The sequence below is a fragment of the Anneissia japonica genome, unplaced genomic scaffold (assembly GCF_011630105.1).
Source record: "Anneissia japonica isolate Jap-2015-1 unplaced genomic scaffold, ASM1163010v1 scaffold287790_len634930_cov199, whole genome shotgun sequence".
NCBI classification, from domain to species: Eukaryota; Metazoa; Echinodermata; class Crinoidea; order Comatulida; family Comatulidae; genus Anneissia; species Anneissia japonica.
In genome coordinates, this window is record NW_022748191.1 from 594790 (window position 1) to 618953 (window position 24164).

Below are 24164 nucleotides of genomic sequence, written 5' to 3' on the forward strand. Positions count from 1 at the left end.
TATATATATATATTTAATATAAGTTTCATATGAGAGAAGTATCTGGGAGTGAGATATGCTTTATCGTATAATACTCTGTGGTGTACTGATATGACCTACTGATACGACACCGAGATAGTAAGTGGCTAAACGTTTGAGAAACTTTTTCATACAACTAAAAAAGGAACTTTCATTGGTAGCCATCATGAAATCCAATATGGCAGCCTTCCAACATAATTTCCTGATGATTGCATGATACTCTCGATGTTAAAAACTTGGTTAAAGGTGTGATTGACTGTGTTACTGTAGATATGAATATAATGACAAAAATAACAATATTTTGGCAGCCATCTTGAAATCAAATATGGCGGCCATCTGACATAAATTTTGATGATTGCATAATACTCCCTGATATTGAAAACATAGGTAAAGACCTTTGAATGGCAGTGATAGGTGCTGTAGATATGAAGATTATTGATAAAAATCCAATATTTTGGCGGCCATTTTGAATTTCAAGATGGCGGCCACTAAGCGGCTTATTTTTTGGGGTCTATTTTTTTTAATGATCCTTAGGTGTCATAGCTGCTCTACTAAAAGTCAATAATAAATATATTCCTCCATTGTCTGCCTATCTTGTTTTTATCGTCGCGCATGGCTGGTTACTCACAATTTTCTGATGTGTATACTATGCAGCAGTCCATTCAAGAGATGTATATTTGGTTGACTAGTAAATGTGCGGCACAAAATTTAGATGAAGACAATAATTTGTCATTAAAACAAATCAGCTTTAGTTTTGAGTTATTATTTAACTGGTCAAACTGCGGTGGGTTCTTTCAACGAAAACTACAGCAATTTTGAGGTCGAGCCTTGGGTGCAGAGTTAAGAACTGTCCATTTTCATACGGGGTATAATTTCTTTTATTACGAGTAATATCGCTAGTTGTCAGTAAAATTTTCACCAGTTAGGCTTACATGTTTTTTATGGAATTCTCAATCTGAAATTCAGTATAAAAAAATGTTTCGCATGAAATTCATGTAAATTCAATTATTAAGTGTTGTTTTATAAAATGTAAATATGATTTAGCTTTAATTTAATTGCAAAATTTGTTCTACTTGATGATGGACAATGTTTTCAGAGGCATCGGTCTTAGCATGTGATCCCTTGCAACGGCAAGGAGAGTTTGCTATCCAGGACGGCGATTTCACTGATTTCACTTATGCAAATTATACAAACACGATAATGACTTCGCTCTTGAGAGCTACCGAATGGCACTAAAATACAGCAACATAATATGATGATCAGATTCACTTTTGTTGCTCAATTTCTGAAAAAGGCGAGAGTTTAAAGCGTGGTAATCGCATTGTCTGATAAGGGTATTGTACAGATTTTGTTAGCCTCTGCTTTTCCAAGAACCTCTGTACACATGTCTATTGCTAAGGGTTGTATTAGTTCCTCCGCTATCGTATGTGGCTTCTTCAGCTTTGCTACTCTTTGTGCAACTAGATAGCTGGGCTTAGTAAGACCCTTATCTGGAATTAAAGATTTTCCAAGTGTCTGCTTTTGTCGAAGAACCTGCTCCTTCTTTCGTTAAAAGAACTGAACGGATTTCCCCCTGATATTAGGATAATTTTTTCCAAGTGCCGCTTTAATTTATTGCCTTGAAAAATTCATTTGCTAACACTTCCAAACATTCAACACACTGTGGCCTTTCTCCACAATCAATAAAGCCATATTCCAGAAATGATTCTTTATATTTGCATTTTGACATCTTCTCTCAATGAACATTAGGTATTGAATGAAACATGTTTTTCAGAGTTGTGTAAGAACAAACGTTATTACAGTAATTGTGCAAGCCAGCGGAAATAACAAACACCATCTTACTTTACGGGCAACATGCAAAAACTGCCGTATACCTTACTTCAAAAGGAAAATATTGCTTGATAAGAAAATTTCCCACAGAAATTCCATTTGAAACTGTCAGAAAACAGTAATAAAAAGAACCAATTTTTTTTGGTGTGCCACACACAAAGGCAAGCTTTGACTTCAAATGCACCAAACCCCTTGTGATGACAAAATCTCGTTATCACATTCAACTTTTTAACAACATTTGGAACTAAAAAGATATATAGGTTAAAGTTTATTTGAAACACCACAACAGATTACAATCTGAATATTGTATGCTTTCTTTAATAATTGTCCAAAACGAAATCAAGGTGTTCTATATTTTATTTATTTTATTTATTTATTTATTTATTCAGGTATAAAAGGAAATATACAAACGGCAGCCAAAGGCTGAAATGAATGTATTTACAAAATAGAATATATTAAACATGCCAGAATATTACAAATGTTATATATAAAATTGCAACAAGAATGGACAAAACATTAAAGTACATAAGAAAAATCACATTAAAAAAGTTACAAATATAAAATACAAATATAAGTACTGCACAATCATGACAATCAGAAAAATGTTGTGGAATGTACCAAAAAATTATACTGTACAGGCTTAAATCAAGAACAGCAGCTAATCTCGGCTTTGTTTTTGGGCCCAGGCCTAAAAATGTGCTTTGTATTGCGCCAAATGTAGCCTCAGACAGACCTTCATAAAAGTAGATATCTGCCATCCTATCATACAAAATTATTATATGATGTTGGTTTTTGCTGCATAATCTAATAACATATTATTCATACAAAACATATAAAAGAACATTCTGTATTTTAAAGTTAAGTATAAAAAGCATGATTGGAAAAACTTCTGTATAATTAATATGTATGCATTATAAATAAATATTTAGTATGAAAATTATCATTTATAATAAAAAAAATTCTCTACAGGCAAATATTATTCCAGTGTAAAATGATCATTTACAATTAAAAAAAATTGTACAGGCAAATACATATTCAATATAAAAATTCTTCTATACAATATCATTAAAAAATTATTTTTTTATACTTTAAATTTTCAGCCTGATTCATTGTAAATGTCAGGTATTGAGGCTTAAAGACAATAGAGCCATGGCAGTGACAATTAAAACTTGCATTCGATTTTGTCTTGCACATTTGGCTCTTTCAAAAAATTGGAGTAGGGTGTTCCTTCTGAAGACAGCCTTCTTGTGATTGTTGTCATTGATTCTGATGGAACTTCAGAGCATGTAGCAGTCTTTCGTGGATGGGACTTGGCACCTTTATACCAGTTCTCCCATAATTCAAAACTTTCATCACAGACCAAAGGTGTATCTGCAATGATGGGTCAAAGATTTCAAGCCTTTCAACATCAAGGTAGACCAGTCCCAATTAGGCCAAGCCGTCCAAGCTGTTATGGTGAAAGTGGGCATCCTAAATAATTATTGGCCGTCCAAAAGACGGCCGGATGGACGGCCGTACGGCTCGCTAGCTAACCCTATGGTTGGCAGTTAGACGTGGCACAAGTTTATTGTATTTTTGTAGTGTTAAATAATTTCAAAGAGCACCACCAACGTTTGTTTTTGTTATGTTGTTGAATTTGGATAATCCAAGAAAAAAGTATGTTATGGAATGCCATGCAAATAAGTACAATGGAACGCCATTGGTGCCAAAATAGTTTATTTGTAATAGTTTTCACTGATCAAGACAAAATTAGGCACTGAAACCCAGTCTAGGTTGGCACTATACTCATTCCAAACAGTTGCCTGACTGACACACAGTCGAGGTTATCATCATCATCATCCCGTTGTTCCCTCATGGGGGGTTGGGTCATCTCCATCTGGAGCGATCCCTTACTGCTTCTAGGTCCTCCAATCTTCCATCTTGTCTAATGCAGTCCATTTAAATCTTTCTGGGTCTCCCTCTTGGTTTGCTCCCATTTTGCACTCTTTCTGCTGACGTCTTATCGGAACAACCTATTTACATCTCATTACTGTACATGTCCGTACCATCTCAGTCTTGTATTCCCTTATCGTAAATGACTCCACTTACATTCCTCAGGGCATTCCCAGTTTCTTGGATTCTTGCCATCGCTTCTCGTTCAATTTCTCCATTCTCATATAACCAGCTGCCTATGTAGTTGAAAACTGTTAGCTGCTCACACCGTTGATCTTACATATATTGCTATTTTTACTATTATTAGGGGTAATAATCGATTTTTATGGGGAAAGTAATAAATAGTTTTACTTGTTGCTTGTATAGCACTTTTCTTTGCTGTTACAAAGCGCTATAAGTTTTTCCCTGGTCATTGTGTCCACATGCTAACTGTAGTAGCAGGCAACCCCACCATGGACACAAGTGAAATGCACAACGAAATATTGAAACTCTGACAGCGAGGCTACTTGGTAAGCCTACAAATTATCAATAAGCTCTAATCAGAACTTTCTTTGAATTATTAAGAGAATTATCATAATACTCAAAAGCAACATTCTTCTTTAAATGTTTACAGTTAGCTAATGATATTTCTATAATCAATAACATTATCATAATCTGTTCTAGGTAGAAAGAAGTTTAGTAACAAGGAAATACAGGTAGATAACCTTTAGATCAAATATTGTCCCCCACTCAGACAATGCATTGGAAAGTCAACAGATGAATCCAAACAGAGCCAGGAATACTAAAGTTTGTTTGTTTATACAGTGCTGTCATTTTGTGTGATCTTAGCAACAATATCCACAGGTCGGGGCTTAGAAGAAAGGTCCAATGTAGACCTAACGACTTTGTAGAAATTGTTGCCTAATGTGCAAGAGGTGCTTGCTTATTTTGTGATGTTGGTTACATGATTAACCATATTCCTAAATTTGTAATGATGGAAGGATCTGACAGCCACCAATACAACAATATCCGGTTAAAACATTCAGCTTTTTAACATTTGCAACCAAACAAATATATTTGTTAAAGTTAAAATTTATTTGAAATAACAACATTTTACAATCTGAATACTGTATGCTTTCTTAAATAGTTGAACAAAACGAAATCAAGGTATTCCATATACAGAGAGGACATGAAGTGACCCTCAGGGGAGGAGAAAGTTATTGAAAAAGTGCAACATCTAGTCCCGAGCGCATAGAGACCTCGTTTTTTTGCAATCTATAAATCCATCTATTATTATTATTATATTCTGTATGTAAGAAGAAAAAAAAGCATGATTTGAAAAATTTCTGTATAATATGCATTCATTATGAAAATTATAAAAAAAAAAAGTCTGTACAAGCAAATGCATATTCAATATAACAATTGTATACAATATCATTAATTTAATTATTTTTTGTACTTATAATTTGCAGCCTGATTCATTGTAGTTGTCAGGTATTGATGCTAAAAGACAATAGAGTCATGGCAGTGACAATTAAAACTTGCATTTGATTTTGTCTTGCATCATTTGGCTCTTTCAAGAAATTGGAGTAGGGTGTTCCTTCTGAAGACAGCCTTCTTGTGATTGTTGTCATCGGTTCTGATTCTGGAACTTCTGAGCATGTAGCAGTCTGTCGTGGATAGGACTTCGCACCTTCGTACCAGTTCTCCCATAATCTAAAACTTTCATCACAGACCAAAGGTGTATCTGCAATGTGAAAGTTTATTAATTGCGAATTGTGTGAAAACAGATGCGAGACATTCTTTAGGGTTGAGATATTTGTCCGCATGAGATCCAAGAACCTTAACTGTGCAAGGTGATTTAATGCTCCAGAATGAATGGATATTAATCCTGGGTTGTTGCTGAGCTTCAGTTCCTGCAGGAGTGGCATTTCCTTGAATGTAGCATGTGGCACATAAGTAATATCATTGTTTGACAGATAGAGATGGGTCAAAGATTTCAAGCCTTTCAACATCCCAGAGTTAATTGTGGTCAGCTGATTGTTCTGAAGAAAGAGACGCTCAAGTCTTGACAGCTCCTGGAAGGCCATTTCTTGGATTTTGTGCACTTTATTGTGGGAGTGGTCCAGGTACAGCAGTGTTTTATTTAATGGGTCAAAGATCTTTCGCTGAATCTTTGTAAGTTTATTTCCAGAGAGGTACAGGTATTTAAGCAATGTCAAGCCTTCAAAGGTATCTGTTTTAATATTAGTTATGGCATTGCTATCCATAAAGATCTTAATTAATGCGCCACAGTTTTCGAAGACTTTTGGTGAGATTGAGGTTATCTTAGCTGCTCCAAAATCAAGCGTTCCCAAGTTTGGGTAGTAATCATTAATATGTGTTGAAAACCTTTCCAGGTGATTGTATCGCATATCCAGATGTTTTACTTCAGGGCAGGCTTGTCTCGGAATATCTTGCATGTCAAGCTCCTTACAGTTGAGGGTTCCAGTTTGTTGGTCGAACTGACAACCGTCTTGCAAACCGCAGATGTTTAACTGTCCTCGCACAGCAGAGAAGCAGAATACTTGTGTAGTATCTATGGTGATGAGCATGTACATCACCAGCCACTTCACTGGACACCTCATGCCACTGTATTCCTTGATTGATGTTATTGTGAGCAGATATCTCATCTTTGCTGTCTGTTGAGTATAAAAAAAATGAGCTTGCTAGAGTATAGTTCTGAGGTTTATGCACATAATAGGATGATGATGATGATGAGTGAACTCCCTTTGTACCATTGGTTGTTGTTAATAATAATAATAATAATAATAATAATAATAATAATTATTATTATTATTATTATTATTATTGTTATTATTATTATTATTATTATTTATATAGCACATTTTCAGATTTCTGTTAAATGTGCTTTACATGAAAAGATGTTAACATACAATATTAAAATAGGAAACATTATACTATGAAATTACAAAATATTATATATAATAAGACTACAAGAATTTATTATTATTAATTACATCATTAAGATAATTAAAAATTTGAAAATTCACAATAAACAAAATAAATATAGGCTGAAGAATAACCTAACAAACTATACATGGATTAAAGAATAAGATAATGCTTGCTTTTGTTTTGTTTTTTTGTTGTTTTTTTTTTTGGCTAATTATGCTGTTGTATCACTATGAAATTATTAGCACTGTTTTAGTCATCTACAATTCATGGTTAAACTTAAAGCCAATAATTCAAAATATATGTGTAACTAACCATTACATACCTTAGTCTTACCCTGGATTTCACAGTCAGTTGGAAAATAGCGGTGCTTATTCGATGCAAAGCTGTTTTGTCTGTAAACCTGCTTTGCTTCAGTGCACCCCTTTGTGCTAGTCTGTTTATCTGTCTCTCTCATATCAACCATTATTATTTAAAACCTGGACTTAACTGGAAAGGTCGTAAATAACAATTACAGGAAAAACCCCTTTGAATCCCGCGTTGCTAGTTATTTTAATACAGATTTTTCGAATTTCTAACACCTAAACTACAGTAGGGCATTTTGAGTAAATAAAATGCTGACAGATACTGTACTTTATTACTAATTCAAGCCGCTGAATTCAAATATTCTATCTGCCAATCCAAATTTTTATGCATAATTTTATCAAACAATTGCAAAAGTTTACCCAATAGTGTTATTATAAAACTGGTTGTCACTGCAAACTTCAATTTTAATATATTTGGTATCTTTTATAAGCTTTTAAATCATGTATAATATGAATGCATTGTTGTTTTTCTTCATCATACACCAATATACACAATTTGATAATACTAAAAGCAATTAGCTTTGTTTTCCTGTGTTACTAATGATGTGCTATGCCATTTCCATAAATAGATCCGAAACAAAACAATTAACAATACTCTTTAAATACCAATGTGGATGCGTAATTTAGTCGCTTCATGATTTTTTTTCTCTAAATATAGGCCTATATTAGTATTAGTGAATCCTGACACCATGAGCTGTAAAGTACATACTGCTGACTGGTAAATACCTAAAATAGAAAAAATCTAAATAAATTTGAATAACAATAATATTGTGGGGCAAAGCATTTCATATCCCTTTTTACCATACATGCCAACTTTTTTTGGCTAGAAAATTTCAAGATTTAGGTATTTATATCCCGATTGAAAATCGTACACCCAATTTTTATTATGTTCTGTTTTCAACAAAATCCATGCTGTCCCAGTAGTGGGTTTGTTTTCAAAAAACAAATCTCTGATATAATTTCAGTTAATTTTTAGATCTGTCATTTTAAGTTCCCCTATGATATACAAACAGCTGCCTAGGCCTAGCTGTACTTGTACTATAACTTTGTTCTAGGCCTATCTCACATGATCCAGTAATTTTTTTTTTTTTTTGTAGAGAAGTACAAAAGTACAGGTTTGAAGTACGACAATCAAGTGAAGTCAAGTTTGCTGTGCAGGTGTTCACTGCTCTTAATAGCAACAACTATGTTTGCTTTTTTAAACTTGTAAAGTAAGTAGTATGAAGGGATAAGTAACAGGTCAAAAGTGAGTGTGGAAAGATTCACCTATAACTAAGATATGATAGTAGTGTAGTTTAAAGTTATATACATTTTTAAAGGTTAAATTATTTATAGTATTTCTATCTTTTTTGTGTTGTTTTTTGGAGTGGATTTTTATAGCTTGGTAAAGCTATGTTCACATCAAGCCCGTACAAAAAATTGTGAGTTGCTACGTTTTTTTGAACGCTGCGTTCACATCGCGCACGTAACAGTTGTTCGGGTTAAGTATGTATGCGTTCGATTGGTTTGAACCAACCAAGCTTGTTGCTGATTGGTCCAATAATAAAGAACGTACGATTTCTGGATACAAATGGCTCTCAGATCCATCAGTCCAGATTTGGAGTCCGGATTGAAAATCGTACAAATTTGATGTGAATGGTCCTATTCTTTACCACTGAACCCATTTTTTACGATTTTTTCTCCGGACTCTGGACTGGAATCAGGGCTTGATGTGAACGTAGCTTTAAAATGGTTGCCTTCCAATCCCAGGGTTCTGGGTTCAATTCCTGTGACAGCATGATTTCCGTGTTGGAGAACATTAGATTTGTACTGAACAGGTTACCAAGTGTAAAAAAGACAGAAATTTAATTAGATTTATCTGAAGTACTGTCCACACTAGCTTTATGATTTGCCCATATTATGTGTGAGATATTACATTATGCCCATATATGGATAGGCTGTTCGCACTGTGTTTTTGGGGTCAAAGTGACAAGGTTAGTTTACCAAAAATTGTCCAGGGCTTTGGTAAACCCCAAGATGTTTTTAACCTTACAGATCCGCTACATACCTGAATGCCTGTGTTCTGCACCGGTATTTTACACAAATCCGAAGCAGTGCCCTCGAGACCATGGTGAAGGCATATAGTACTGCTCGTGGCGGATCTTACCCGTTGATTGATTTTGTGCGACAGCTTATCTTTGAGGATGAGAAAGAGGTTTGTAGCACCTATATGATCAGTAAATAAAGCCAAATCGATTTATGTGTGCAATTCTTTCACACACAACACACTCACTTGTGAGCTTGTGTGTATGATTGTAGGGGCATAGGCTAGTATCAGCCTGGGGACAGGGGATGTGAATGTGAAAATTGAGAATGTGGAACTAAATCCCTATTCCAATGAAACTTAATGGTCATTTTTAGTAAATTGTAACCCACTTAGTGGAACTAATTTGCCACCATGAGATGGCTCGTCCCAGACGCAACCAATTCCTGGATGTTTTTTTTCTGAGGGAGTTGGGTGCAAATTGAGGAAGGATTTGGTGATTTTGTAAACAGAAACATATTGCTTACTTTTATACTTGTAAGACAAAACGAATGTTTAGTTTTATTTAGCCTTATATTACACCCTTGAAAATGAGCTTTAAAATTCTACATTTGGCCATAGGTACAATTTGTAGTTTTAACTAAGAAACATAGAAATCCTGTATTTGAATTGCTTCCATTGTTTATTTTAGTAAAGTTCTTGGTTTTAAATTGAATATTAAAGTCAAAAAGTATTTGTATTGCCAAGTAGTTACAATTGATGTGCTGTTCACAATCTTTTGTTTGGATACTTCAATTAAATTGGCTGGTTGGGAGATTAAGGACTTTTATAGTAAAATGTCTGTTTACTGAAAATAGAATGGTTGTTGATCTGTATCTCATTGCAAGTTGATGTAATAATATATCGATTGTGGTAAATTATTTTGGGGCCTTCCCCAGTAGATTTTAATGATAGTTTGTTTATTTTTATATTAATGTGTAATTCAATCAGGTTATATACACATGACAGCACACATAGTGTGATACAGTATCTCACTATTGTCATAGAGGATATATATTTAAACTATTTTAGTATTGATAAATATTTTTTTTAGAATTGTAAAATTTCATTTCAATGGAAAATTTTCAATAAATGTTAAAGGTTATTCATTTATATTGCGCAAAATACGAGAGTTTCTATGCGCAGAAATAGTGTAATTGTTCAGGTTATATAAACATAGTGTGATACATTATCTTACTCTTGTCATGGAGGACATATATTTTAGTACTGATAACTATTTCCTTAGAAAAGTAACATTTTCCTTTTAATGGAACATAAAAAATATGTATATTAGCAATAAAAAAAAGAAATGTATGTATGTAACTAAGAATTATAACAGAAGATATAAAATTCTTTTTTTTTTGTTAAAGTTCAAGTACATTTTGAGATATATTCTCCATTGCAGAATATTAAATGTAGGCCTATAGCCTGGTACTCATATGCGCAATAATAAGCCTTGGAAAAAATGTTACATTGGTAAAACAAGGATTGGATCCATAGTTTTAGAATTAACAGCCATGTCAACCACCATTCCACCTACTCTACAAACACTACACCACAAAAACCTATATGATATAGGTGCAGATCTATATTATATAGGGAAGGGGTGGATCCAGCTTGTTAAAAGGGGAACATGAATGTGTAAGCGGAGTGTCTTGGGGCACAGCCCTGATATAGGTACATCAGACACCTTCTCATGTACAATTTTCTTTTGCACACACATACAGTTGAGTTATGGGTAAAGCTAGAAAATATAGCTTGTGAATTGCAGGTGGGAATCTTATCTTACGTACAGTTATTCTATTCTAATTAGGTTTGCTGCATAGCACAGTAAACACAATATGTACACACCACAACACAAAAATAGTGGTACCGACGTAAAATGCAGAGACAACGACAATATTAGTAATATTATTGTCAGCTTTAACCCTGTGTTTCCTTGCATTACTATAGGCATCCGATTTTTGTGCCTCTCATGGGCTTGAGGTTACTAATGACGACATCATATTTGAAAGCAAATCTTCTTTTGTCCGGCCTAGTAGTGCCATAAGTGCCAGGAGGGCAGTGAAGCTAATTGAGGCCAAGAATCCGCTTAGCATCGGACAGGTAATTATGATGTCATATACCCATGTACAGCCAAATCACATGCTTTTGTCACATACAATTTGATAGTATGGGTATAGATTTATGGAGTCATACTTAGACCTGGATGTGTCTGCAACAAAAATGTTCAAGCATTTTTAGGATTTTGCCTTATACAGTACCTTGGGATAGGAAGTTAATTAATGAAATCCTCAAGCAAATTAAATATACAATTTTTACCCCTTTTATTTTCTTCATTTAGGTTGTAAATAACCGACAGCCCTTGCCCCCACTAGAACAACATATCCAGATGACTAGTTTTGATTCTGAAGGAAAATTTATCGGACAACACAAGATGATTCCTGGTGAGTTCTTAGTTTTTTAAGTATGGTTTCATGAGACTGGATTGCTTTTGAGTTAACCACAAGATGGACAGCAGTATTTTGAACATGTTCATTGAAGATTGATTGGCAATCTGTAATATTGCCTTATTTTGATAGCCAGTTTTCCATCAGGTTTTAACTTGACTGAACCAAGATTATAAATATGAAGCACATAGCATAGATTTTTGTTGTTGAATGGAATCTTTGATATTGCATAACCATGAAGAAGTCTAGAGTGTAAGCCCCATGTAAGGTGGGAGATATAAAGATTGCCAATAACAACATATTCAACCATCAAATTTACTTTGTGTTGAATTATAGGCATGAGTTGGTATTGTAAATTACTAATATATACTTGGTCTTTCGAAATGAAATGAACACAATAGCAGTAGCATGACGCCTTTTTTTTGTTATTATAGACGTTTATTAATTGGCAGAAGAATGTTATCATTTGTTGTTTCTGTTATCGTTTATTGTTAGTTGTTTGTACATCTCATTCATCCTAGTTTAATATAATATTCTTATTTTTACGGATAACTTTCCTAATTATAAGAAAGTATAATACATACTCCAAGTATACACGCCATCGTGTTGGGATTCAATATTTCGACATTAATTATGTCATCATCAGGAATGATTATTGTCAGTAAATTTGCTGCAAAGAGCAAAATGTAATTTTAAAAAAACTATATATCAAATCGTTTTGTGTGTATGATTTCAGTTTTTTAGTCACTAATATTTTTTTTGTTTTGTACATAATAAGTAAATTATGAATAAAAATTATTATTTTTTAGCAGTAACAGTAGAGGTAGTGGCACCAATTGTGGGGCAGCTTCAAACCATGCAAAAAAAAGAAGATACTAAACAACCAGAATATACAAATGAACAGGTGATTTATGTAAATTACATTAATGTTGCTGAAGGTAACCAATCAGGACCATGTTGCTCATGTTTTCACAAAGTATTATTTTCTTGACATTTATTTATTAAAGCAATATTAATTTAGTTGAAGACCTCCTCCATCATTTGGCAATTTAAAAGATGTATTTGACCAATCCAATAAGCTATGTGCTTGCAATCAAAAGATTTTTTCAACATTACCTGCTTCTACATTTTTGGATTTTGAGTCTGTTGACGAGGTCAAAGAAATAATATTGTTTTAGTCCTTATTATTATCTTAATCATCAAGCTACACTTCCTCCTGAATGATAACACTAAATACCTCATTATCTAGATAAAAATGACCAAATGAATATAAATTTTTTTTTTTGTAAAGGTAAAGGGAGTAGCGAAAGAACTATTTATTGAAGTGATCAATGAGATGTGTGTGGAGCTTAGCACAAGATTATTTAGCGTTCTTAATCATCTCATGAAAGAAGAAGCTCCTCTGATCCTGGAGAATTTGTTGCATGAAGTGACGGGACGTATGATACTTGATACTGCCTCTGTGACGTATGAACAAGAACTGCTTGAGGAGCGGCAAAGGTCAGATACTTGTTTTATGTTAGAAATTAACCCCCAAAAAGATATTTTATATTTATTAATAAATTAGCTTTTTAGCATGTCCCAGGGAATAATAATTGTTGTCTGATATTATTTCTGAATAATGATTTTTAAAGCTTTGCTGAGTTTATACAATAAGTTGATTTAGAACTTTTTGAAGCCTAGACACAGGCTTGTAACCGGTAAACCAACTTTGTTGCACAGACATATCATAAAACCTCGAATTGAAGCCCAGTGGGCTTAATTAATCTCAAGATGAAGCCCATCTCTAAGTGAAGCCCTCTTCTTTAGTTTGCAAAATTAGCCATCACATTTCAAAAAGAAGTCCATGGGCTTCTTTTCAAGATAGCATAGACTTCTTTTTGAGATAGTACAGCACATACACTGTACATGAATTTCAGAAAACAAAATAAATTAAATACAAGCTTGTTTATATAAAGCAGTTTAGGTGATTTAATGACAGATAAATACACTCCATTGATGTTACAGTGGCCTTATTTATTGTTTTACAATACAAATTCACAAAATTTACAGATTCATTTTGAAAAGAAGCCTTCCTCTTATTTTGCAAAAGTAGTCTTGAAAAGAAGCCCATCTCGAAAAAAAGCCCATTTAAAAAAAAGCCCATCAAAAGTTAGCAAAAAAAAAAAAAAAGAAGCAGCCTACGGCTTCAATTCAAAGTTTATGGTATCATTCATACATGCTGAGAGTGATGTATTGGCATCTAACTTTGGTCGTGTATATCTTGTTTTAGTGATTCATTGTGATGCACTGCTGTATTCTATTGTTCACTATAAAATTGATGTCCTGTTCAAATGTTTACCCAATCAATCATTCAGTCAATCAATCAATCAATCAGTTTATTTTATCTGCATCAGTACTTAGCTTGAATTGGGTACCGTGCTATATTAAATACTGTATAACTCATTTGTGTAATAATACTACAATAGTAAGTCTTAGAACTAGTCACTTTCAATGTTTACTTAATATAAGTAGGGACTTTTAGGTAATATTTCCAGAAAGGTTATCACACAAATGCATATGCATATAATGTTTACCTTTAGTATGAATTTATGATGGGTTATGCCACATTGTTAATAGATTAGTGGGTATACACTACCTAAAGTTATAAATAATCAGCTTCTATTCTCCTGAAGAAGTGTCCTATTTGCATGAAAGCTAGTGTATTGTCAATAAAACTAGTATTTAAAGTACTTCATATCCAGTGTTTTTTTACCGAAAAACCCCCTAAAATTTGTGTAACAATTGAGTATAGAATAAACATACAATCCTTCTTTCACTTGGTTGAACTTGAAAAGAAAGAAAGCTCTCAATTTATTGTCCGTAGTAGTTAAAATAGCCTTTATCTAAATATGTCATCATTTTGTGTAACATGGTGTACTTGCATTTCTTTAATGAAGACAAACATTTTTATGTCAAAATGTATGCGTAATGTGTTATTGATAAATAGTTTTATTTAGTTTCATACATTACAATAAGTAATCAATTAGTCATAAATAATCTTTCCTTTTTAGTTTTGTCCATGGGAAAATGGAAACTCTCAGTAGAGAATAGCATTGGCTTTAATAGGGTGTTTATAATATTTATTTAACAATTTTAGCAAATAAGCACTGATTATCACTCGATAGATGAATTGACTTGGTAATTTCCTTATTCTTTCCCTTTTTACCTCATATCCTTCTTCCAAAATAATTTTTATTTCCTTCTAAAAATCCAAACTATATTTTATTTCCTCTTATCAGTTGATAAATTAGGTTAATGAACATTTGGTTGCTAAGTGGTTGTAGATATAAAATATAAGTTCAAATTAATATTCTTAGTATATGTTGGTTATATTTTGTTATTTCATTAATTTTCCACACCCACATTCAAAAACTTAAACTTGTCTCACACACACAATTATTTACTGTTGACAAGGCCTGTTACAAATTAGGTTAATGAATATTTGATTGCTAAGTGGTTATGTATATATAAAATATAAGTTCAAATTAATATTCTTAAATATGTTGGTTATATTTTTTCATTTCATTAATTTTCCACACCCACATTCAAAAACTCAATCCTTTCTCACACTCACAATTTTTCAGTGGCGTATCTAGTGGAGGGCACGCGCCCCCCTCCCAAAAAAATTACTAGCCGCCCCCCCCCCCCAGAGGCCCCAAAAATCACGGTCAAGTAGTTAAAAATCACCTAAAATCCCCATATTTTGTGAATTAGCATCCCCTCAACTGATCATCGAGGGCCCCCACTTCACCTTAACTCCCTCTCTCCCTCCCCCATCAGCCTCCCCTTCATTTCAAGACTTCTAGATATGCCACTGCAGTTATTTACTGTTGACAAGGCCTGTTACAAATCTAAGACTTTTCACCCTTCAGAATAGGTATGAAGCCTTGGCTCTGTCCACCTAATGGAACAAAGTTAGTGGATTGTCACCCAGTGTACTGACTAATTTAGTTCTTGGTTGTGTTTCTGTCTCTGTATATGCACTGTGCATTGGTTTGTGTTAGTGAAGTGTATTTTCATTTACAAAATTATTTCAAATCATATCCATATATGAGCATAATGATGTCATATCACACCCTTGAGCAAATCACCAATGCTTTTCTCACATGACAACTTGACAATTTGAACATAGCTTTGCTGTTATATTCATAATAATATAAAAACTTATTTTATTTGTGTAGAATTGAAGAAAAAAAGGAGCAGATTGCCAATGAGATTCGCAATGAAATTGTTAACAAAGCAGTTGCAGAGGAATTATTGTGTATTGCTACAGAACTGGACAGGTCAATATTTAATAACTTATGATTTAGATTTATTTTTAAGCCTTTGAATCATTCAACATACATTTCCTTTCCATTTTATTGCATTATTTTTAAAGATATATTTTCCCCTGAAACATTTGTAAAAATTCACTAATATGTATATTCAAGTTGAATGATTTTTATGATTCTTTTTAGTATTCTTCATGGGACAATATGTCTTTAAGTATAGGCTTCTATAGAAAAAAAAACAGACATAAATGATCCCTCATTCAAATTTTTAAATTGTAAAAAAAAAAATTGCAATAGGTTTTACTGGTATAACACAGTATATGAAGCAGTATCCCTTTTATATCATGTGTTACAACACAACACCAACTCTGACATTACAACACAGACATGCATGCCTATCATAACATATATTTTTCCTTGGACATAGCACACAATAGAAGAGAAATTTAAAAAGAGTTATTTTACTGAGTCTAGTTTTAAAGTCCAGGACACTCAATAAGCACATAGCATATTGGGTACTGTACACACATAGGTTGTGGGTTGGGCTGTGTAAAGGAGTGGGATTTTGATAAGTTTGATAGATGTTGCTGAATAGAAAATGGTGAAAAAAAAACAGTGCCAATATAGTTAAACATCTGCAAAACATTTTATATCAAGCATGAGACAGGGTACACCCTGTAAATGTCACTATGAAGTGGTGGCCATTTTAAATCCACACTAAATTTGTTGTCTGCGTATAGAGAGGTGAAATTGCAGCTGAAACAAGCGTCAATCACCCGCACAACGTTTTCAATACATCTTGACATTGTTGAAGAAACGTTGCAGGAAGAACTGCGAGGAATCTCATTAGACACCTACGCAGCTGCCATTGAAGCCAGAAGACAGAGACTTGCTGAGATCCAGCAGTGCGTGGAGCTCATCAGGGTTGGCAGATACTTCGAGAAGTATGCATTCTATATTTCAAATATTCTTTAGTGTGATGTACTGTTGTATCATACTCAGTTCTTTCGTTCATACAGGGAGTCTGAGAAAGGGGGAGAGATAGTGGAATGAGATTGAGTGGATGAAGAGGTCGAATAAGAGGATGGAGAGAGAGGGAGAGGGAGGGAGGAGAATAGAGGCTTCTTTGAATAGAATTGATCATAGAAGACAGGTCTACCAACTCAACATGCACATTAACCTAGTCTTTGTATTAGCTTCCCTTTCAAGATACTGCCATGGTAAAATTAGGAAAACCTCAAAAATTTACTGTTGATAAAACTATTCCTCATGTAAAAAGATCAAGTGGAGTGAACAACCATCTTTTATATTTAACATGATTAATTAAAGATAAAAGCTGCTTAAGACCATGACTGGTCTTTAATTGGAGGAAGACCTGATATTCAATAACAAGAACATGCAACTCAAAACCTTACTAATAGTTGTATCGTCACCGACACCACAGAGGCACAAACTTTTAAAAAATCATATTTTTTCAATTTATTTTTTCTTTATGTAGATCAACCTCCACCTTTTCATGTAAATGTTAAGAGTGCAATTACATTATTTAGTTGATTAGATTAATTAGCCATAGCACACAAAAAATAAATTTTTTTCGTTTTCACAAACAGACACAAACTTTCAGAATACATGCGTGCAGCGTTACATTTGTTGTGATTGGGCAGATAAGGCCTGGCTGGGGCCTATACACATGCACCAAGTGTGGAATTATTAGTAAAAACATAATGATTTAAGCAGGATAAGCCTAGTTTGTAACCCAATAGTCACCCTTGACTACAATGGTTAACACAAGCTAAACTATAGTTTGTGTACAGCTCGTAAAATGAGATTTTCGTTTTCACAAAGAGACGCAAACTTTGCTGTACGTGTAAATAACCTATGCTGGGTTTATTTTTATCGTTTTCAAGGACACAAACTTTGCATGCTAATTAACAGGCTAAAGTTAAGAAAAGAGAAGTAATTTGAACATTTGAATTGTTTAATACTTTATCTTTAAAAATATTTTTTTTAAATATTTAAAATTTTGATATCTTGATAGTAAAATTTACGGTTTTGTGAAGTAGTCTACAACAAACACATTTTTCTCAAAATGTTGTTTTGGTCGAAATTGAAGTTTGTGTCTCTAAATGAAAATACTGATATTTATTGTATTTTAATTAGGTGTGTTCTAACCTTCGTTCTTGCATAGATTTTACAGTATCATTCTTTTACTTATAGATGGAAAAATGCATATGCTGCACGAATTCGTCTAAAGAGGGCAATGTATGAATTCCCTTCAGCACCTGCAAGTACATCGTTAAAGGGACAGATAGAAACATTGCTGCCATTTCGTTCTTCTGTGTCGCCTATACTGGATGGAAATACAATGCTTGTTGGGAAAAAAGCAAAGATGTCTTTGGAAACACCTGTCAGGTAATACAAAGCTTTTTGTCACAATGACAAGAAGAACCTAGGGTGGATTGACTCATGTTACGTTCTTTGTAAAATGTAGAGTAGACCCAAACTAAGTTCTAGAATTTAGAGGGTAATGGGTCTTTTGGCTGTCTATTAAGAGCTAGGATTAAAAAGAGTTCTGTTGTGGTAGCTAAATTGCTTGCCTAGCATCCCAGGGCCTTAGGCTCCAATCTTTGTATCGGTATTTTTATTTGGAATCTCTTTGGAGACTGGTTTTAATGAAAATTACATAGGTAGGTTCTGTAATTAGTTATATTGAAGCCTGGCAAATACCTTGTCAGCCAACGGTCGTTTGACTCCGTGTGACAAACTCATCCTTGGAGTGTGTGATTATTTGCCTGATGCAAGTCAGTCTGCTGGTAGTTGGTAACAGTCTGAGCAGATGGTCATCAGAAACAGATTGTGACAATTACCTCGTGCAGCATTCCACATGGAATCGAATCAGTTTACACGGTATAAGTTTCATAGCAGTTAAGTGCAGAAAAAAGACATTGAAAGGTGATTTGATATAAAATAACAATGTCAAAATAAATTTCAGTGACAAAATTATTTTCAATTTTTTTTAGATTCTAAACTTGTGTATTTTTCTGTGTGTCTTGCTAGTATCATTGAAAGTAGGACCAGCCTAGCTCAAAGCATTCTTCAGCATCATTACCTTTCCTATCATCAGCAACAGAAGGCCTGGGCCCCATTTGAGTTGCCCACCATCTTAGGTCAGTCCCTCCACCAGTCAGACGCAAGCATCTCCAACCAAAGCAGCAGCCATATTTACTGGAAACTTGTAGTCTCCCTACCAGAAGATGAACAGCAAACATCTGGTGATGCAGAGATCATGTGTGATTGGTTGGAGGCTAAGTTTACAAAAGGAAAGATCGATGAGAATTTCAAAAAAAGTGTTCTCATGGATAGCAACAAGGTAAATGTTGCTCTTCGTAGTGATGATGATGATGTAGATGATGATGAAGCTGAAGCTGATGATTATGATGATGAAGATGGTGAAGATGATGATGATGACAATGATAAGGATTATAAACATGGGGGTTGTGATGATGAAAATTGTGATATTTTGTGATGTTGATCACAATGATTATACAGTATTATGAGTAATAGGATAATGTTGTGTGCTGATGGTATGATGAGGGCTTTAGCCCTGATGATAATGATTTTAGTGAAGATAGAGCCAATGACAAAAACAGCCAGGATCATAGTTGAGATGATGGTAAAATCAGTGATGATGATAATATATTATTTAAGTATTAATATTTTCCTCTTTTTTTTTCAAAAATTTCTATTATTCTACTCGCAGGTGAACACACTTAGTCTCTACACCAGTTCTATTAACCACCGCGGTTACAACAAAGATGAGTTGTCAATTTGTGTGAAGTGTGTTTATGGTGAACTTGAACAACCTGTGGTGGATCAGGCTAAACAGCACCACCAATTCCTTGGGACATCTGCAATGATCCTGGCCTTGGAGAAGCCAATTGCTGATAATGTTAAGGTGAGGTCATCAATAAGGGGAATTCTCATGTGGTCATGTGATAGTCTTAGGTCATAGGAAGCATGTACATCTAAATAAGGCAACACATGGCATTGCAAGTGTTCAGCAATATTGATTAATACAGGCACAATGGTATAATGTTGCATACATAGTGCTTTTGGAACCGGGGTTTCAATGGTCTTTAGCAGCTTGGTCTCTAATTACTCTTAATAATAAAAATAAAAGACATTTGTTAACATGGGACCACAGATTGTGGAGTTGAATAGCTTAGTGGTTAAGATGCTTGCCTTCCAATCCCAGGGTTCTGGGTTCAATTCTTGTCAGTGTTGCAGGATTTTTTCTCACGATCAAAACAGCTCCACTCCCTAAATCTCATATGGAGATTTAGTTTGTGTAAACCATCGTGTGTGTATGTTTGTCTTGTGTAAGGGATTGTCACCTACAAGTAAGACAGTGATATATTCGCTATTGACAATCCTTGGCACATGTACTGTGTGCCTAAATAAATAATAATAATAATAATAATATATAATAATAAGATTAATATGGTGTTTAATTGGAGGTATTTAACTAGAGGGAGACCTGAATTTAATGTAGAAATAAAACAATATGCAGTTAATTATAACATTTTTATAAAATAATGGGGATTTTTACTGTACAGCCGTCCCATTGCAAACAACGTAATTGTCATTATATTTTTGTGCAGTTATGTTGTTTTGCCTTGCAACAGCTGTGTAGTTATGGTGTTTGTGATAAGCTTCTCGTATAAATTATGCAAGTCATGTATATATATTCATCTTGCTGATTATGTATATATACTTATGAATTACTATTATGTATATTTTGTACTACGAAATAGACCAGTTAAAATTTAATTGCTTTTATTTTCAGTATTACTGGTTGTTAGCCCAATTGCGATTAAAGAATATTCTTCAAGCCAAGCCTCTGTTACCTGCTATCCCATTGTTAGTGTGTCTGCTGGGATGGGCCTGCAGTCTCAGTGTCTGTTCAGAAAAGCTAGGCTTACAGGAGTTGAAAAGTGAAGGGTTGCTTTCAGCCTATAAGATACAGTGTATCACAGCTTATATACTTAAGCCACGGACAAGTGAATTGGTTAGCTTACAAACTTTTTACTCAATTATGGTTTAGTTATGACATTATAGATGCAAATGTTCTTCTAGTTGCACTTTCAAATATATAAAGCTAATATACATAAATATAGTTCAGTGATGTATAGTTCATCCTGATATAATTCAATACTTGAAAACCCATCTTGTAGTTTCAACTTCACATGTGTATGTTAAAGGTCAGTGCATACAAAGAATCTCAGTGAAGTCTGTAAATCAGCAAAAACATTTATTAAGACTACATTCTCTTACGTAACCAAATTTGTTTAAGTGTTTTTTGAAAGGCCTTTACACAATCTCTGTGCCTTTATATGATATGATTAATAATAGTAAATTTCTCATACCTTTAGACAAACTCACTCTCTGTAATGCTGCACCTCCCATGCTATTACTCGCAGTTAAATAAGAACGAAAATTAAAATAAAGGATATTATTATTAAAGAGATCTGTACAATTCATAGAATTATTATTTTTTTTTTTTGCTCTAGTTGTCGGAAGGTGTTGATTGGTTAGCCTTACATCAACCAAAGCCACCATCGTTAAAACAGTTGCCGTTGAGGTCCTTCATTGACCACGGCTTGATGCTGTTTTTTACTACTAGTTTGTATGAGGATGTCAAAGAACGCAAGAGAGCTGGAATTTCAGATCAAGTAAGTCAATATCATCATATGTGTCAATCGGTGTGTTGGTCTGCATCGCCATTTGCATCCACTTCAACAACATATTACCAACACTGTCATTGTCATAGACATTATTGTTAAGAATCTTTCTCATCCTAATCATTATCTAACATCTCGTTTGTTATTATTGTCCTTATGATATCTAAATTGCTCATGGAATCACAATGGAAGATCTACAACCAGACATCTGCAGGTTACAGTTGAAGATACATGTTTTAGGAGTAGGTCAACTGTAGTGGTGTTGTTGCAGATTTGGACTCGATATATGCTGAATTGGTTCACCACAGCATTGGTGCTTTTATCTAAATCTAGCTAATATTTGAATATTTCAGAATCCAGAGCGCGTTGTTGAGCTGTACAATTCAGTGGTTTGTCACCTGTGTCAGGTTGCGACTTCACCTCATCTTACTGCCATCTCGTGGCCTGTGGCAGAATTTGCTATCAACAATCATGAATCAATTGGTAATGAATGCACCATTGCTGATTGTTGTCTTTAATTGTAACAGATGTTCATTAGTTTGGTAATGGCCAATTGTATATAATAATTATGATCTAATTTTCAACATCTTTGTTGTGAATCATATATTTACTGGTAGTGAATGCAAGATTGATCATTTTATTGCAACCACCCTGCCCCAGTGCCCTAGTTCCATATTTTATGATATGCCATTTGGGCAAAGACAGTACTGTGCTAGAACCTGCTACCAAGCATGTATATGTTATTATTATTTAATAATTTAGAAAACTCTGTATATTTATATAACCCTGTTTTAAAAAGGATGAAGCTTGCATCAAGGCTGTTTTGGTTAAAATACAAAGAAAAATATTTACAGTAAGAAATTTATGGTTAAATACATAATGATAAATTAATTAGGAAAAGCAACATACCAGGATGAATGGAAATTAGGACAGAATCACTCTGATAATAGATTAGATAAAGTATTTGTACCAGCAGATGTGTATTTCATAGATGTGTCCATTTTTTATTATTAGATGGAGCGCATCTAGACTGGAACTCTGATTCACAAATGCTGAGATTAAAGTCAAGAATAAGTAGCTTACAGTTACCTGATCCCCCTGATTCCAAAGGTAATTTATCATCATCTTCAACGTTATCATCACCGTCATCATCATCATCACCACCATCATTATCATCAATATCATTGTTATCAATGTCAATACTACGGTCTTTATTACTGTATATTTAATAGGCCTTCATTTTGTATATGTTTATATTTGATTGGTATTCCCACATTATTCTGAAAAAAGCATCCTAACTTAAAGGGTTATCCTCTGCTATGTCTGGTTTAGTTATGTATGGTAAGTATTTATAAAGATTGGATTTAGTTCATGATTGTTTATCTTGTGAATGTATATTGTTAATTTTATATTATGACATAGCAATAAATAGTAGATTACGATTGCATAGTTAAAATTTGTAACTGTCACACATTAATCAACATATGTGCCATGTTTGATTTTTTAATATTAGTGAAATGAAATATTTCTTATGTACTTGCAGACAACTGGTATTCTGCTTGCACAGCATGTCTGCAGTATGTTAAGATGATCACAGGTGACCCTAGGTCAATGGCACCATTAATTAACAGGTGAGGCACGATGATGCAGCATTAATTGTTTAACCATTTTTTATTTAAAGTCAGGCTCCGGAGGAAAAAAATGTTTTGATATGTTGTAGAACTGATTTTTCTAAGACAGAAAAAAGTTGTTTGACAAAAAACTGTGGAACGGTGAATGAGATACAGATTTTTTAATATTTAAAAACTGGGGGAATAAGGTGTAAAAATGGGCAGTTACGCCCCTTTTGCCCCCAGTTTTTAAATATTAAAAAATCTGTATCTCATTCACCTTTCCCCAGCTTTTCGTTAAACAACTTTTTTCTGTCTTAGAAAAATCAGTTCTACAACATATCAAAAATTTGTTTTCCTCCGGAGCCTGACTTTAAGGTCAGAAAATGTAGTAACTAGTTCATATGTTCTGTAACGGAAGTAATAAATAATTTGAAGAGTTGCCAAATAGAGCGCCAGCAATTCTACTCAGTTTGAAGGTTTTAGTGCTGCCCTTTTTCAAAAGCAGTGCTAACGCAATGCTGCCGCATATTACAAATTACATTTGCGATTCCTTTATACTTACAGGGTGAAGAGACTTTTAGAGAGAACAGAACATGATTTTGAGAACACATGCTACTTTAGTTTTGACGAGAGTGGCTGCGTTCCGACTGCCGATCATATACCTTGGATCAAAATTCTGGAGTTGTGTATTAGCCATAAGTTAGCGATGCTACCAGAAACATTGCAACAGCAGGAAGGTAATGTTAACACAGTAAATAACCGGAGCATGTGTGTTTAAAAATTTAGTGGATTTTTTTTTTTTTGACCATCAGCTGATATTCAGGGGCCCACTTTAAAGCCCCATTCCCGGCAAAATTTCAGTTTTTAAGAAAAATCTAATTTTTGTATAATGTTATAAAGATTTATAAA

The 24164-nt window shown here is 33.9% G+C and overlaps 1 protein-coding gene across 2 annotated transcripts in view; it reads left to right on the plus strand.

Moving 5' to 3' along the window:
- Window positions 1-24164, plus strand: part of LOC117120690 (germinal-center associated nuclear protein-like) — a 56373-nt gene that overhangs the window by 28888 nt on the left and 3321 nt on the right. The window contains exons 12-28 of one of the 2 annotated variants that reach the window (XM_033265721.1): window positions 8174-8287; window positions 9111-9270; window positions 11092-11244; window positions 11483-11585; window positions 12398-12492; window positions 12880-13088; window positions 15812-15913; window positions 16642-16845; window positions 18119-18313; window positions 18959-19271; window positions 19662-19856; window positions 20748-20969; window positions 21472-21633; window positions 21996-22125; window positions 22657-22752; window positions 23186-23273; window positions 23820-23992. In XM_033265721.1, the coding sequence (XP_033121612.1) occupies window positions 8174-8287; window positions 9111-9270; window positions 11092-11244; window positions 11483-11585; window positions 12398-12492; window positions 12880-13088; window positions 15812-15913; window positions 16642-16845; window positions 18119-18313; window positions 18959-19271; window positions 19662-19856; window positions 20748-20969; window positions 21472-21633; window positions 21996-22125; window positions 22657-22752; window positions 23186-23273; window positions 23820-23992 (2714 nt within the window). The remainder of the gene's footprint in view (window positions 1-8173; window positions 8288-9110; window positions 9271-11091; window positions 11245-11482; window positions 11586-12397; window positions 12493-12879; window positions 13089-15811; window positions 15914-16641; window positions 16846-18118; window positions 18314-18958; window positions 19272-19661; window positions 19857-20747; window positions 20970-21471; window positions 21634-21995; window positions 22126-22656; window positions 22753-23185; window positions 23274-23819; window positions 23993-24164) is intronic. The other variant, XM_033265722.1, reaches the window with a different exon arrangement.